The 16,378-nt window shown below is 46.8% G+C and overlaps 1 protein-coding gene across 1 annotated transcript in view; it reads left to right on the top strand.

The window, feature by feature from the left end:
• Window positions 1–9,612, top strand: part of CABP1 (calcium binding protein 1) — a 33,442-nt gene extending 23,830 nt beyond the window's left edge. Inside the window, 5 exon segments of the mRNA XM_056821638.1 lie at window positions 2,707–2,737; window positions 3,214–3,357; window positions 4,483–4,592; window positions 5,276–5,423; window positions 6,005–9,612. Of these exon segments, the coding sequence (XP_056677616.1) occupies window positions 2,707–2,737; window positions 3,214–3,357; window positions 4,483–4,592; window positions 5,276–5,423; window positions 6,005–6,030 (459 nt within the window). The 3' untranslated portion in view covers window positions 6,031–9,612.
• Window positions 9,613–16,378: the final 6,766 nt, after the last annotated feature.

Genomic DNA, 16,378 nt, shown 5'->3' with positions numbered 1-16,378 from the left:
GTCCCAGGTTTAAATCTGGACTTGGCTGCTTCCTAGCTGGGTGACCCTGGGCAAGTCACTTAACTTCCATTCCTAGCCCTTACCTCTCTTCTGCCTTGAAACTGATACTTAGTATTGATTCTAAGACAGAAGGTAAGTTTGTTTGTTTTTTAGAATCAACAAACATTTATTAAACACCTACTATTTGCCAGTCAATGTGCTATACACTGGGGATAAAAAGAGAGGCAGAGGACAGTCCCTGATCTCAAGGAGCTCACAGCCTATTGCTAGGGAGAAGAGAAGGAGCAAGCATTTATTATGCACCTACTGTGTGCCAGGTACTGTGCTAAGCGATTGAGGGTCAAATGCATCCCTGGGTCTTTATTTGACCAAATGGGCTGGGATGAGGGGCAACATGCCAGCCACTAGGTCCAAATAAGCTCTCTATAGGACCAATCCACAGAGGGGCACGAGAAAGGAGCAATGATCATCCTGGTCCCAGGGAGTTTTCACTCTCCTGGGGAAGATACCATGTCCGTGTCAGCAGAGAGAAGGGCTTGGACTGGTGATTTCATTGGCATAGAGAACTTCCCAGAGAGGAAGCTGTCTTTCCCGAGGCAGGGCAGCACCCCCTCTGCCCCTTCGGGCCCTGGAGAGCTTCTATTCAGAAACACTTCTTGCTCTCGGAAACTCCGGACTGAATAGAGATGTGGGCAGCGCCTCCCTCCAGGTGCCCGCTGCCAGGCTCAAGGACTCAAAGAAGGGCCACAGAAGTCACTTCCCACCTCGACGGAAGCCCCAAGGTGTCCACTGACTTCATTAGTGAATGTCATTCGGCGGGCCGGGTTATTTTCAGCCAGCCTGCTAAGTCTGGGCGTGTGTGTGGCATCAAAATAGTCCTCGTGTCCTCATCCACTTGGGCACAGTTTGGGGCTTATTCCTCTTCCGGGGACAGAAATCCCATTACACACACGTATGACTCAGCACCTCCTCTTCTGGAAGACCTCCAGGTCTAAATCCAGTGCCCCGAGCCGGGCATCTGTGCCCCCGTAGGCTGAGGTCCAGCTGGGGCGAGTGGTCAGCCTCCCCCGGGCCTGGCCGGGCTGTGATTATCCCAGCCAGCTCCATAGTCTAGTTGGCCCTCCCCAAATCTATGTGCTTAGCCCTGTGGGCTGTAAAGGGCTCTAGAGTGTCCATGCTGATAAAAAGCCCATTCTGCAGGCGTGAATCCCCCCCCTAGGGTGCATGGATGTTCTCCCCGCACCCCGTCTCTGTTCTGCTTAGAACAGCGCTTTTGGGAACGCTGGGCTCTCTCCCAAAGGTATGCGTTTGTAATGGCACTCCCTGCCTCTCGAGACCTGGCATCCAAGTATTGGTGCCTTCCCTGTGCTACGGCCCCGTCCCGCTGGGGGCACCGACTGCTCCAGTGGCGGGCGGACAGGGGGTTTACCTTATACGAATGGATGGGTGCCCTGCAGCCTCGGGGTACCTCGTTCAGCGAGGATTCCTCTGCTGAGCCTGTTGCCCCCAGCCCAGATTTTTCACAGCTCCCTGGTTGGAGTCAGGTGGGAAGGAGTCCAGAAGAAGATCTCTCCAGGCATTGGGGGTTGGAGACACATGGCCATTTGCCCTTGGTGTCCTCTATGCTCTGAATTGTGTAGGAAGATGGGGTGGGTGGACAAGGAGGTTAGATGGAAGACGGAGTCTCTGGGGAAGAAATCAAGGCAAAAGGATTTGGTTGTCCATGTTTCCTGCCCCCAGGAAGCAGATCACTCCTCAGTCCTTGAGCTTGCCTCCTTCTTGTCTCGCTGATTCCATCACCATCTCATCACCCATTCAACTTCCCATTCCCCTTCTTTCTTTCCTCTTATTATCCCTTACCTTTTTTTCTCTTCTCTCTCCTAATTGTTGGGCTCTTTCCTCTTCTTTGGGGGCAGCATGCTAGAATGGAAAGAAATCTAAGTTTGGACACAGAAGATCTGGGTTCAAATCCCAGTTCACTACTACCTGTGTGACCTTGGACAAATCACTTAGCCTCTCTGGGCCCCAGTCCTCTCATTTATAAAACAAGGAGATTGGACTAGATGCCCTCTAAGGTCCTTTCCAATTCTAAGGCCTCTCTGAGCTGAAGCTTCCTCCTCTGTAAGATGAGGGGGTCAGACTCATTGGCTTCTGACGTACCTTATTCGGGACCTCTAGTCCCACGCCATCTCTCTCCTGTCTCCTGGGAGGGACTCCTTTCTCTAAATTGTGACTCTTTTCCCCCACCTTGTTTTCCTTGCAGGTGCTTTGTCTCTCTGGATGCCCTCTGTTCCCTGCAAACTTGCGGAGCTCCACCTCTCAGTGTCTGGGGTAGAAGGGTCACCCACACCTATCCGTCCTGGCAGGAGGGGCTGGGGCAGAGCTGGGAGTAGTGGTGGAGGTCTTGTGCATCACCCCTCCGGAGGAGGGATGGGAAATGGGCCTTTGGCCCCTGGTGATTCAGAGAAGAACATCATGTGGGAGGGTCTGGGGATCTCCATCTGGGAAACCGAGGGTTCTCCTTTCTCTGTGGACCTCTGCTCAAGGAGAGGGAGACATTCTCCTTCTCCAACTTCTCCCTCTTCTGTTCCATACCATTGGCCTGGGGCTCTGTGGCCCCAGGAAGCTGAGAGACTCTAGGATCCTTGTTTGTTGGCTCTTCTAGGCCACTGGCAACTGCTAACAGGGAGTGTTCTCTTGTTGCAGGACAGAGAGCTTCGACCAGAGGAGATTGAAGGTAAAACTTGGCCCCTTGGGTGAAAACTGCTGCCAAGTCTCCAGGATTGCCTGGGTGGGGACACTGGTGGGGAGAGGCAGAGATGTTCCCAGCCTCCTGAGCACAGTGCCTTGCACATAGTAGGCGCTTAATCAATATTTGTCAAATGGATGAATGAATGTTGATGAATGAATGAATGAATGAAAGAATGAGCAGAAGCCATTGAAATCTAATACTTGATGTGAAACAAATGTCTATACATGACCAGACAGTTCCAAGACCAGCCTCTCTTAGCAGCTGAGGGGCTGGGGTGGGGTGGGGGATTTCAAGGGGGGAGAACTGTCCAAGATGGCCATGAGTACTTTTTTTAATCCAGGGTATATTCGGAGGAGGAGAGGGTCTGAGCTCTGGGGCTGTTCTTGATTCCCAGAGGTTGTTTCCAGAGTCACCGATGGCCAGAGTGACTATCGGTATCTTTCTTGGCTTCCCTTTCCTAGAACTAAGAGAAGCCTTCAAAGAATTTGACAAAGACAAGGATGGCTACATCAACTGTAGGGACCTGGGCAACTGCATGAGAACAATGGGCTACATGCCTACAGAGATGGAACTGATCGAACTCTCTCAGCAAATCAATATGAACTGTGAGTCCCCTCTCAAATACCTCTTTCTTCTACTTTTCTCTTCTTCATTCTCCAAATTTTCTTTTAACCCCCCCTTCCTCTTTAGTCCCATCCATGTCTACCTCTTTTTCTGTTTTCCTCAGTCCACCCAAGTATACTCTATTGAACCATCCAACCATACATGCATGCATTTATCCATCCATCCATCCATCCATCTATCTATTTATGCATCCATTCATCCATCCATCCATCTATCTATTTATGCATCCATTCATCCATCCATCCATCCATCCATCTATTTATCCATCCATTCATCCATCCATCCATCCATCTATCTATTTATGCATCCATTCATTCATCCATCCATCCATCCATCTATTTATCCATCCATTCATCCATCCATCCATCCATCTATCTATTTATGCATCCATTCATCCATCCATCCATCCATCTATCTATTTATGCATCCATTCATCTATCCATCCATTCATACATCCACTCATTCATCTATCATCCCACTGTAAAAATTAAGATTCATCTCAAATAATAAAAATATTATATTTTAAAAGATTTATTAATGATCATTAGAAGTAAAGGAACAAAATAAAAACCATGTGCCCATGGCTAATCAGCCTACTCAAAATCCCCGCTTACCACCAGTTGCTGACAGGAAGCCAAAGAGAGTTGAGACCCAGAATGCCTATTAAATTTATCCCCTGTCTAAGGAAGTACAGAAGGACAGGAAGTCAGTGAGCTCCCAGGAAATGTAGTTTTTTAGGGTAACAGATTTCTAATTATACATCACCATGCATCAGTTTATCTATCCAACCATCTATCTATCCATCCATCTATCCATGCTGATTCATTTATCCATCTAGCTGTCAGATTGACCCACCATCTATTCATCCATGCATCCATCTCTCTATCTATCCATCCATCTATCCATCTATAAATCTAGCTCTGTAATATTGCCTGTCTTGATACATCTCTTTATCACGAGCCAGAGACAATACTTCAGTCATCCTGCAGCTCTTGGGGTGGCATACACTGTTGTGAACATGGGAGTACTGGAGTGGCAATTCCGGGGGTGATACAGAACCATGTGGGGTGGTTGTCTTTCACTCTAATCTTTAACTCTCTTCCCAGTGGGAGGCCATGTGGATTTTGATGACTTTGTAGAGTTGATGGGGCCAAAACTTCTGGCAGAAACAGCAGATATGATTGGGGTAAAGGAACTGCGAGATGCCTTCCGAGAGGTGAGTGATGCCCAATCAATTGAGCAACCAAGTGTTAGGAAGCACTCATGACATCCAGGCCCTGTTCTGGGTGCTAGAGGTACAAAAGCAGAAAGCAGAACTCTTTTTGCTCCCCAGGAATTTAACTTCTACTGGGGAGACACAACCTTTGCTCAGATAATCAATCAATGAATTAACCAACCAACACTAAGAGCCCATTATATGCCAGGCACTGTGTTGGGGATATGAAAACAAAACAAAACAAAAAACTGCTCTTGCCCTCATGGAGTTTACAATCAACTGAAGAGACATAACTTCGGCCCAAATCATTAATTCATCAATCAACAAACTCATTAAATGCCTACCATGTGCCAGGTACCAGGTGCTGGAGTACAAGAGCAAAAATAAAGAAATAATCTCTGCTCACCAAGAGCTTCCATTCTAGGTGGCTGAAGGCCTCTCTAGGTACTTGACCCCGGAGATAGATCGACAAAAGCCTTGATGCTCTTTCTCGGACCTTTGGAGTTAGATGTAGGCCAAATCCTCGGGAATGAAGGGGGTGGCAGAAGGTAGAGATGACTGGAAAGTAGGAGCAAGAGCTATCTTTGAGGGAAGACTAGTGAGTCTACAGAGAAAGAGCTTTGGGGGAGCCCTGCTCATCCTCCTGATGTGAGTCCCTCTCTCCCCCACCCAACATCATCTAGTTTGACACAAATGGTGACGGGGAAATCAGTACCAACGAACTTCGGGAGGCCATGAGGAAGCTACTAGGCCACCAAGTGGGTCATCGAGACATCGAGGAAATCATCCGGGATGTGGATCTTAATGGAGATGGCCGGGTAGATTTCGAAGGTAGGCACTTCTTCTGATGAGGAGGTGGGGCTTCCCTGAGCAGCTGGGGTGGGGGGGGGGGGCTGTAGGGCAGTGTCCATTTATTTGTGGAATATTGGTGGAACTCCTGCTAGAACAATAATTCACTTCTGAGCCTGTTTAAGGTGGAAGAGCTCTTTCCCCACAGTCACCACATGAGGTAGGTACTGCAGGTATTATTAAGCCCATTTTACAGATGGGAGGCAGGGAAATGAAGTCCCTCAATAAAGAGTATTGATTCTTTTTTTTTTAACCCTCACCTTCCATCTTAGAATCACTACTGTGTATAGGTTTCAAGGCAGAAGAGTGGTGAGGGCTGGGCAATGGGGGTTAAGTGACTTGCCCAGGGTCACACAGCTGGGAAGTGTCTCAGGTCAGATTTGACCCCAGGACTTCCTGTCCACTGAACCACCCAGTTGCCCCCCACAGTATTGATTCTAAGACAAGGGGTACGAGTTTTTTTTAAAAACCCAACAACAAAAAAGAGAGATGAGGACAAGACTCTGAGAGGGAGAACCTGGGGGCTGCTCACCCTTCTCTAGCCCATCTGTTTTGCTCTCCAGAATTTGTGCGGATGATGTCCCGCTGAGGGTCGAGGGACCCACAAGGACTGATGAGATCACAGAGAGAGAAAGAAGAGGACGCTAAGAGCACCTCACCCCACCGTTCCTATGTACAGGACGTCCAGACTGAGCCTGTCCAAGCTCATGAGAGGTGCCCCATCCCGGAGCCCCCCACCCTTCTGCACTGTGAAAGACTCACAATCTCCTGCAACTGGAAGTGGCAGTGCCCATGGATGAGGTGGCAGTGCCAAGACAGGTGGAAGCCATGCAGGGCCCCAGGTGCCACTCGCTCTGTCGTTGCTATTGGTGGTTGGGCCGGGGGCATCCTGCCAGCAGATCCCCCCCATGTGGCATGTCTGACCCTAGGCCTAAGCCTCCCACATCCTCTCCCCATCCTCCTCGCCCTACCGTAGCTCCCCACGGCCCTATTACCAATAAATATTTCAGAGACAAGACAGTGGTGGTGTGTGCCCTTGGTGTGTGTGGGGGTAGGTGGGTGGGAGCTGCAGGATGAGCCCTGGCAGCATGCCCAGTATCCCTGTGATGTGCTCTGTGGTCTGCATGGAGAGATGGTGGCTCCTGTTTTATGGAGACACCCCATTGAGGCCTGTTCAAGACCCAAGGTTACTGGGGGCAGCTGGGTGACTCAGTAGGCCAGGCCTAGAGACGGGACGTCCTGAGTTCAAACGTGACCTCAGATACTTCCTAGCTGGGTGACCCTGGGCAAGTCACTTAACCCTCATTGCCCAGCCCTCGTCACTTGTTGGGTCTGGAGAGCAGACCTAGAGTTTTCATTAGAGGCCCCATCCTGACTGGACCTGAGAACCACTGACCCGTAGAACTTTCTAGACTCCGAAGAACGGAGCTATTTAGCCTCTTCTTTTTATCCCCTCTCCAGGGCTACTTAGGGGCTGAGGTAATCCTCATGTTTGCCATGTCCCTCTGGATAATGGACTCTCGGGATGGTTTTTGCTTGAATAATCCAATTCCAAGGTTAAGTCCTTGGCTTCCGGCCATCCTGGGCTGGTATCCAGGGGGCAGTCCCAGCTCCAGCTCTCCCAGAAGCAGCTGAATTCAACCTGCTCTGAAAGAGCTTTGACCTGGGTGCCCGAGTCCACACAGCCTAGGGAAAGTGGTGATCTGTCTTCACGGAAAGACCAAGGTCTCAGCGGTGACTAGTAGTCCAACCCCAGTCTGAACAGGAATTCCTTCTCCAGCCTCCCTGAGAAATCATCATCTAGCTTCTGCTGGGAGAGGGGGGAAGGGAGAGAGACAGAGAAAGAGGGGGAGAGACAGAGAGAGAGACAGAGAGAGGGAGAGAGGAAGGGGAGAGAGGGAGAGTCAGAGAAAGAGGGAGGGAGGGAGAGAGAGAAGGAGGGAGAGAGGAGAGAGACAGAGAGGGGAGGGAGGGAGAGACTAAAAGAGAGGGAGGGAGAGAGACATGAGAAGGGAGAGAGAGAAGGAAATGGTGAGGGAGGGGGAAGAGAAAGGGAGAGGTAGGGAGAGAGGGAGGGAGAGATGGAGAGATAAAGAGGGAGAGGGAGAGAGATGGAGACAATAGGGGCATCTAGGTGGCTCAGTAGATAGAGTGCTAGGGCTGGGTTTAAATCTAGTCTTAGACACTTTAGCTGTGTGACCTTAGGCAAGTCACTTAACTCCTTTGCCTAACCCTTGCTCTTCTATCTTAGAGTTGTAACTAAGGCAGAAAAGAAGGTTTTCTTTCTTTCTTTCTTTCTTTCTTTCTTTCTTTCTTTCTTTCTTTCTTTCTTTCTTTCTTTCTTTCTTTCTTTCTTTCTTTCTTTCTTTCTTTCTTTCTTTCTTTCTTTCTTTCTTTCTTTCTTCCTTTCTTCCTTTCTTCCTTTCTTCCTTTCTTCCTTTCTTCCTTTCTTCCTTTCTTCCTTTCTTCCTTTCTTCCTTTCTTCCTTTCTTCCTTTCTTCCTTCCTTCCTTCCTTCCTTCCTTCCTTCCTTCCTTCCTTCCTTCCTTCCTTCCTTCCTTCCTTCCTTCCTTCCTTCCTTTTTTTCTTTAAAGAGAGGAGCAGTGACACAGAGACAGACAGGGAAGAAAGGCAGCAACGAGGAAGAGAAACAGCGATGAGGGAGAGACAGAGACCAGAGATAGAGAAAGAAAATGTAAGACTAGGCAGAGTCCACCAGTCCACCATCTGCTTGGGTGTTAGGAATTTTCCTTCCAGGAGACTCAGAGTAATTGTTACTGAATTAAGGACTTTTCACCCAAAATAAACTCCTGAAAGCCAAGATGAAGGAACCAAATGGACATTTTATTGCCCAGTGCTTAAAAGAAGCTAATGATTGTACAGGTGGAACAGGGAGAACTCTGCTGTGTCCACATAGCCTAGGAAATTCTGTGACCCTGTTTCCCAGAATCCCCAAGTCTCCAAGTTAGAAGGGCCTTGGGAGGCTGACTAGCTAGAATCAAAGTCCCTTCTGCAAGTTCCCTGGTCAGCAGCCATCCCCTCTCTCTCTGCTCAAAGACCCCCAGGAAGGAAAAGCCTTTTAGCCGATGATGATGGCTGGTCCCAGAGAGACAGAAAGAGGCCCTCTCCTGAATCTTGCCCCTTGAGCTAGGGAAGTCTTTTAGACTTGCTTAGGTGGCCTTGAGCCAGTTGGCAAGGGAGGGATGGAGTTGTACGTCCCGTCCAATCCATCCCTCGATGCCATCTTCCATGTTTCTGGGAGGAGGTACCTGTTTACAGCCCCCCAGAAAGATCCTTCTACGGCTCAGCCAGACTGTCCCTTGGGCCTTCTTTGTCAGAAGGCTGAATCCTTGGCAACCCTCTAGGTTCAGGGCAACTGAAGAAACTTCCCTCCTAGGTAGGTAGGATCAGAGCACAGGCATTGGATGAGACTTTCTGTGCTGGCTCAAAGGAAAGGCCAGCTGGTAGTTTTTTCTCTCTACTCTTTTTGACAACCTTTTTCCTCCTTGACCTTACGTGGGTAGCTAGGTGGTACCATAGTGCCCAAAGCACTGGACTTGGAAGGCTCATCTTCCCAAGTTCAAATCCAGCCTCAGACACTTCCTAGGTGTGTGACCCTGGGCAAATCACTTTCCTCTGTTTGCCTCAGTTTCCTTATCTGTAAAATGAGCTGGAGAAGAAAATGACAAACCACTCCAGTGTCTCTGCCAAGAAAATCCCAAATAGGGTCACAAAGAGTCAGATACAACATAAATGACCGAATGATAGCAAATACCTTAAATGATGAACAAAGCAAGGGGGATAGGGCTCATGATGGCTTCTCAGCCATCTCCAAACCACATCACCTCTGTAACTCCACTCCAACCTTTGTCCTCATCTCCTCCCTGCCAGAAACTTGAACCCGGCCCCCGAAACCACCATGGGCTCTGACAGGTCAGCTGTCACCAGATTTAGGCCTCCATCTCACTCCCCTGCCATCACCAAACCGAAACGCATGGAGATGCATGCACTCGCCACCCACTTTCCAGCTTTCCTTTATGACTTGTTTTTCCCCATTAGACTGTGAGCTCCTTGAGAACAGAGACCAGGAGTTTGCTTTTCTCTGTATCCCTTGGGTTTGGCACACCATCTGGCATGTAGCATTGAATAAACAATCTCTCTCTGTGTCTCTATCAGTCTCTCTCTGCCTCTGTTTCTCTCTCTGCCTCTGCTTCTGTCTCTGTTTCTCTCTGTGTGTCTCCGTGTGTCTCTATCTCCACACTCCCGTCTGAACAGGCAAGCCAATCAGAGTTCCAAGGAGGGCTCATATCGACTTGGATCTGTCTGAATGAGAGGAGTGGCGCCATCTGCTTCTGTGGTGGAAGTCTTTGGGTCTTCTCTGTGACAGGGGAAGGCTACCACCCAAGAACCCATTTATTAGTGGCTGCCCCCACATGACTTTTATTATGAAATTAGCAGCAATTATGAATCACCTACTATGTGCCAGGTATGACGCTACATTTAAAATCATCCCTGCTCTTCAGGAGCTCATATTCTCATGGGAGAGCCAACTCACACGATGAAGCTATTGCTGGGAGAAATGTGCATTGGTTTATATCAATATCAATCTTGCATTTGAAAAATGGCTATCACAGTACATGTATAACCTGTGGGAATTGCTTGTCAACTCTGGGATGGGGGGGAGACAATATGGATCATGTAACCTTGGAAATCTTATGTGGAAATTTGTTACTGGAATAAAATAAAGGAAATAAAAGACTATTAATGGGCAACTAGGTGGCACAGTGGATAGAGCACCAGGATTTGGGAGGACCTGGGTTCAAATCTCACCTTTGACATTTATTTTATTTAATTTTTTAAAAAACCCTTACCTTCAAAGCTGTCCTCAGATACTTCCCAGCTGTGTGACCCTGGGCAAGTCACTTGATCCCTATTGCCTAACCCTTACCGCTCTTCTGTATTGATTCTAAGATAGAAGGGAAGGGTTTAAATAACAAACAAAATTGGGGGGGGGGGATAAATCAGCCATGGATGTGGGAGTTCTCACTAAGGCCAGCCCTGGATTATGCTGCTATGGAAGCTGGTTTGCTGATTTTGGTAATAAAATGATTTTATTCTTGTTAAAATTAAAAAAAAAAACTATGTAGCTGTGTGACCCTGGACAAGTCACTTAATCCTAAATGTCTATCCTTTACTACCCATATGCCTTGGGACCAATACACAGTACTAAATCTAAGATGGAAGGTAAGGGTTTAAAAAACAAACAAAAAACCTGTATGAACCATTCTTTATAGCTGTTGTGAATGTTAAAACTAATTCACCCTACTCTGATTTAGTTATTTCCTGATTAGTAACAATGGAGATACTTGGTTTAACAGAATCAAGTCTTGGGAACTCTATACATTTCTCCACCCTACTTAGTTTAACAAGGTCAGGTTTAACAGGTCATGCACCATACTCAAAGATTTAATTATCTGAGGAAATGACCTTCAACAGACATGTGCAGAAAAAGCAGACAGACCTCTGGGCTGTCCTAAGTCACGCTAAGCTATCATTGGTACAGATGAGACACAGGAAAGTGATGTAAAACCATCTATATAAGGCACGTCACTTGCTCTCTCTCTCTCTCTCTCTCTCTCTCTCTCTCTCTCTCTCTCTCTCTCTCTCTTTCTCTCTTTCTTTCCCCAGAGAGGCAACTCTGGCCGAACCCTTTGGAGTTCAGGCTGATTCTTTCCTCCTTACTCTTCAAAACCTTATCTTCCTAGAGCCTCTGGTCTTCCTCCTGGCACTAGCCAGGTGGGAGAAATCCTATATACCCTTTTCCTTCTTCCTTCTTCTTAATTTCTTTCCACTATATCAATTAAATCACCATAAATTTCCAGCTGACTTGGTTAGATTTCTTTTATATTTGGGATATCCATGACGACCAACTAATTAACATAGTTTAGGTCATAATGATAAATTATCCTTTACACTGTGTGACCCTGAGCAGGTCATTTAACCCCCATTGCCTAGCCCTTACCACTCTTCTAACTGAGAACCAATACACGGTATTGATTCTAAGATGGAAGATAAAGGGTTAAAAAAAAGAATCCTCTGAAAATCATTGCCACTTTGGGCCAGCTGGTTTTATCTGCTATTCAGTGGTCCATCAGGGGTACCATATTGACACTGACTTGGCTGCCTTGAACATGATCCTCAGCTTACTTCCCACGTCTTGCTCTTGGAACCATAATCATATCTCTTGCTGCCATTGCTTCTGGAAAGAGTGTGCCAGTGAACTGCTCCATGCCATTCCACAACAGTGAGCATTTATGAAGGATCTACCATTTGGCAGGTACTATGTTAAACAATAGAAATGCAAAGGCAGTCTCTGCCCTCAAGGAGCTCCCAGTCTAATGGTGGATAAACTGGATGTATGTACATGCACACACATGCAGGATAAATATAGAGGAAAAGTACAAACATTAAGGAGAATGGGAAGGGTTTCCTGCAAAAGATGGACTTTTAGCTTGTAAGGGTAAATTTAGGGTTGTGACTGAATATAAATTTAATTGGTTGCCAGGGAAAATCCCAAATAAAATACTCAAGTCAGTTGGAAATTTTATGGTGGTTTAATTAATATAGAGGGAAGGAATTAAGAAGAGAGAGGGAAAAGGGTTTAGGATTTCTCTGGCCTAGCCTGTGCCAAGTGGAGTTCAAAGACTTCCGCCATGAGGTGTCCTCAGAAGATTAGAGGCTTCCTAAGAGGATAGTGTTTTGGAAGGTAAAGGAAAAAAAGGAATCAGCCTAAATTCTGAGAGAACTCAGTAAAGATGCCTCACCTGAACTAGTCTACTAAGCTTCTCCCAGTATTGTATCAAGGATGCTCACCGCCAAACCCAGACAATAGCTGCAACCATGCCAAGATGCCAAGACGCTCAGCATGCTGCCGCTAGAGCCACCTCTCAGTGAAAAGAACCCTAAAGAGGAAGTGACAGGAAATATATAGAACTTTTTTTACATCACTTCCTGTGACTCACATGTACCAATGGTACCTTAAGCTTGACTTAGGGCAGCCCAGGGGTCTGTCAGTTGTTTCTGATTTGTCATTTGCTAGCACATGTCTCATAGGCCATCCTTCTTAATACTTAATCCTTAAGTAGGGGTGTAGACATTCCTTTTTTTTGTTAGACTAAGCAGGGTGGAGTAATTCTAAAATTCACAAGCTTAGAGTTGAAGGAAGCTGAGGAAGCCAGGATGTAGAACTGAGAAGGGAGAGAGCTCTAGGCATGGGGGAAAGCTGGTGGAAATGCCTGCAGCTGATCAAATTGCTTGCCATATCCAAGAGACCAGAGGTAGGGAAGAAAGAGAGGGAATCTTACAATTCCAGAAAATATAGGTTGAAAATTGTTACTACATGTAGTTGAGGAAATAAAATATCTTTTTAAAAATGCCTGGAGGGTTAAAAGACTGCCTGCCTTTTGATCTAGTCATACCACTGCTGGGTTTGTACTCTAAAGAGATAATAAGGAAAAAGACTTGTACAAAAATATTCATAGCTGCGCTCTTTGTGGTGGCAAAATTTTGGCAAATGAGGGGATGCCCTTCAAATGGGGAATGGCTGAACAAACTGTGGTATCTGTTGGGGATGGAATACTCTTGTGCTCAAAGGAATGATGAACTGGAGGGATTCCATGTGAACTGGAACAACCTCCAGGAAGTGATGCAGAGTGAAAGGAGAAGAACCAAGAGAACATTGTACACAGTAACAGCAATATTGTGGGATAATCAAATGTAATAGACTTTTCTAGTAGCAGCAATGCAATGATCCAGGACATTTCTGAGAGATTTAGGAGAAAGAATGTATCCACATCCAGAGAAAGAACTGTGGGAGCAGAAATGCTGATGAAAAACAACTGCCTGATCACATGGGTCAATGGGGATATGATTGGGGATGTAGACTCTAAACAATCACTCTATCGCAAATAATAATATGGAAATAGGTCTTGATCAATGACACATGTAAAACCCAGTGGAATTGCTCATTGGCTACCAGAGGGGGTGGGAAGAGGGGAGGGAAAGAACATGCATCATGTAACCATGGAAAAATATTCTAAATTCAATAATTAAATAAGTAAATGAACTTTTTAAAATGCCCAGAGTTGGGAGATGAAGTATTGTGTACAATCCACGCGCCATCCCTGGGACTGCATCATCCCCTGACCACCACTCTTCCTTATGTACTGCCTCCCTCTATTTGAGTGTAAGCCCTCTGAAGACAGGGACTGCTCAACTTGGTATTTGTACGTTCTCAGGGCTTACCACAATGACTAACACAAATAAAGACTCATTCCTTCATTTGGTCTCAATTACAGGGAATTCTGGGAAATCACAAAGACATGCATCACTTCATCTGTCTTTCTTGTCTTCTGGTGTCCTCTTGATTAGTGTTCATTAAGTTCAAAACCAAAAAAATGGGAAAACCAAAATTAAAAAGGCAAAAAAGGGAATTCTCCGAAGAACTCCATAGAATAGTCCAAATGAATCCAATATATACTTTTGTGAAGAAAAAGTCTGGAAACAAGTCTTCTGAGCCAAAAATATGATTGTGAGCCAACTGCACAAGTCAATGGTCTGCAGACACAGACTGAGCGTCAGACATGGCAGGTCTTTTTAGAGCAAATTGAGAAACTTCCAGATTTGTTTCTGGTCTTCTCCAGCAATCGGTCCCGAGTTCAGGGCTCACATCTCGTGCACTGCTGCTTTTGAGAAGAGGGCTCAAGGCGGGGGTGCTCGGGGTGATGACAGTACAATGTCTGGGTCCTCCGTGGAGCATGGGTCAATTATCTGTGGTTGCCTTGGTTTTGATGACCTTTTTTATAGCTATCTTACAAGCAAGTCTCTACAATGAGTAAGTCGATTACAGAAGCAGGAAGAAGACTTACTTCTATGGGTCTATCTTGGGCTAGTAAATGAATTTCCATTGGCTTCAGTTGACTTAGTTCTAAAATGAGAGCATTGGGGGGCAGCTGGGCAGCTCAGTGGATTGAGAGTCAGACCTAGAGACGGGAGGTCCTGGGTTCAAATCTGGCCTCAGACACTTCCCAGCTCTGTGACCCTGGGCAAGTCACTTCACCCCCATTGCCTAGCCCTTACCACTCTTCTTCCTTGGAACCAATACGCAGTATTGATTCTAAGATGGAAGGGAAGGGTTTAAAAAACAAAGAAGCTAAGTGCAGGTTTGATTGTAAAGAGGGTGAGGAGTCAGGGAGACAGATTAGATTATTGCAATAATCTAGGCAAGAGGCAGCTGCTTGAGTAGAAAAAAGGAAATAATAGTAATAGCTAGCAATTATATAGTACTTTAAGGTTTACAGAGCACTTCACAAATATTATTTCTTTTTATCCTCAACAACTCTGGGCCCAAAGTGCTATGAATATACCCATTTTACAGATGAAGAAAATGAATCAGGGTGTCATGAAGTGATTTGATCAGTCCCATAGCTAGGATGTAGCAAAGGCAGGATTTGAACTGAGGTCTCCCTGACTCCAGGCCCAGCACGGTTCTACACGCTGTGTCCCTTGGCGACAGATGTGGATGGACGGTATGGAGGTAGAACCCCAAAGACTTGGCAATGTATAGGACACGTGGGCTGAGAGGGAAGATTCGGGAGTCCATTGGGAATCTGGCTGCCTGGAAGAAGGGGAAGAACATCTCAACAGTAAGAAGGAAGTCTGGGAGAGGAGTGAGTTTGTGGGAAGAGACAGAGAGTCTGCGATGGATGCCCGCAGGATGTCGGGTTTGCAACTGGTGATCTGGGCCTGGAGCTCAGGAGAGGGTCTAAGGCTAGACGTAGAGCTCTGCTAGTCATCTGCATAGAAATGGAAACAAAATCCACAGGAGCTCCTAAGCTCACCAAAAAGAGGGCAGAGAAGAAATGGGGGCCCAGGACCGAGTCTTGGGGCACACTCACCCATGGGTGTTTTGTCAATAGCCCCAAATGGGAAATGGATGGAGAAAAGCAGGGTGCAGTGACAGTTTTATACAGATGTTTAAATTTTTTTTAACCCTTATCTTTTGTTTTAGAGCCAACACAAGTTTAGTTCCAAGGCAGAAGAGTGGTAAGGGCTAGGCAATGGGGTTAAGTGACTTGCCCAGAGTCACACAGCTAGGAAGTGTCTGAGGCCAGATTTGAACCCAGGACTTCCCATCTCTGGGTCTGGCTCTCAGTCCACTGAGTCACCCAGCTGCCCCCCAGTCCTCTCATTTTAGAACTAAGTCAACTGAAGCCATGGAAATTCATTTACCAGCCCAAGATCACACAGGTACTAGGTGTCAAAGGTAGGATTTGAACCCATGTTCTCTAACTGCAAAACCAGTGCCCTTTCAATAAACATTTGTTTAACCATTCTCTTCTGTATAAAATGATTAGGCGGGAGGAGTCACTTCTCCCTCCTCTAAATTCTCTATTTACAAAGATACAAATAGATCAGGTTTCTAGAGTACTTCCCCAACACGTCACACCCACGATGGCACTTCATCCCAGGTGTTGTGTGGCATCTACTGTTTAGCATGCTTGTTGACTGACTGACTGACTGACTGGCTAGTCCAGATCCTCTACACCACCTGAGTTTTAGAGGCGAAGCTATATGCCCAAGATGGGGAGCCAGCTCTTAGTAGGGGTCCCTCTACCACCCGACTTCCCTTCCCAGAGCCGTTCTTACCATTTCTTTGTTTCCTCTGTGGTTTAGCAGTAGCTGAACTTCTCTCTGCCTTCTGAATCCCATGTGTGCCCTTCAGGTGGGTGGGCTCTGGAGGCAGGAGCTTTGTGATCACAAGGGCCTGTGGGAACAGGCTACCCTGCTGGGGTGGTCCAGGTGAGGTGGGGACGGGAACATCTGGACGGGAACATCTGCACGAGAACCAGAGGACCTGGGTTCAAAGCCCAAGTTTAT

This window comes from Monodelphis domestica, chromosome 3 (genome assembly GCF_027887165.1).
Source record: "Monodelphis domestica isolate mMonDom1 chromosome 3, mMonDom1.pri, whole genome shotgun sequence".
Lineage (NCBI taxonomy): Eukaryota > Metazoa > Chordata > Mammalia > Didelphimorphia > Didelphidae > Monodelphis > Monodelphis domestica.
Note: the sequence above shows the minus strand (reverse complement) of the source record. Positions and strands in the feature narration are given on the sequence as shown.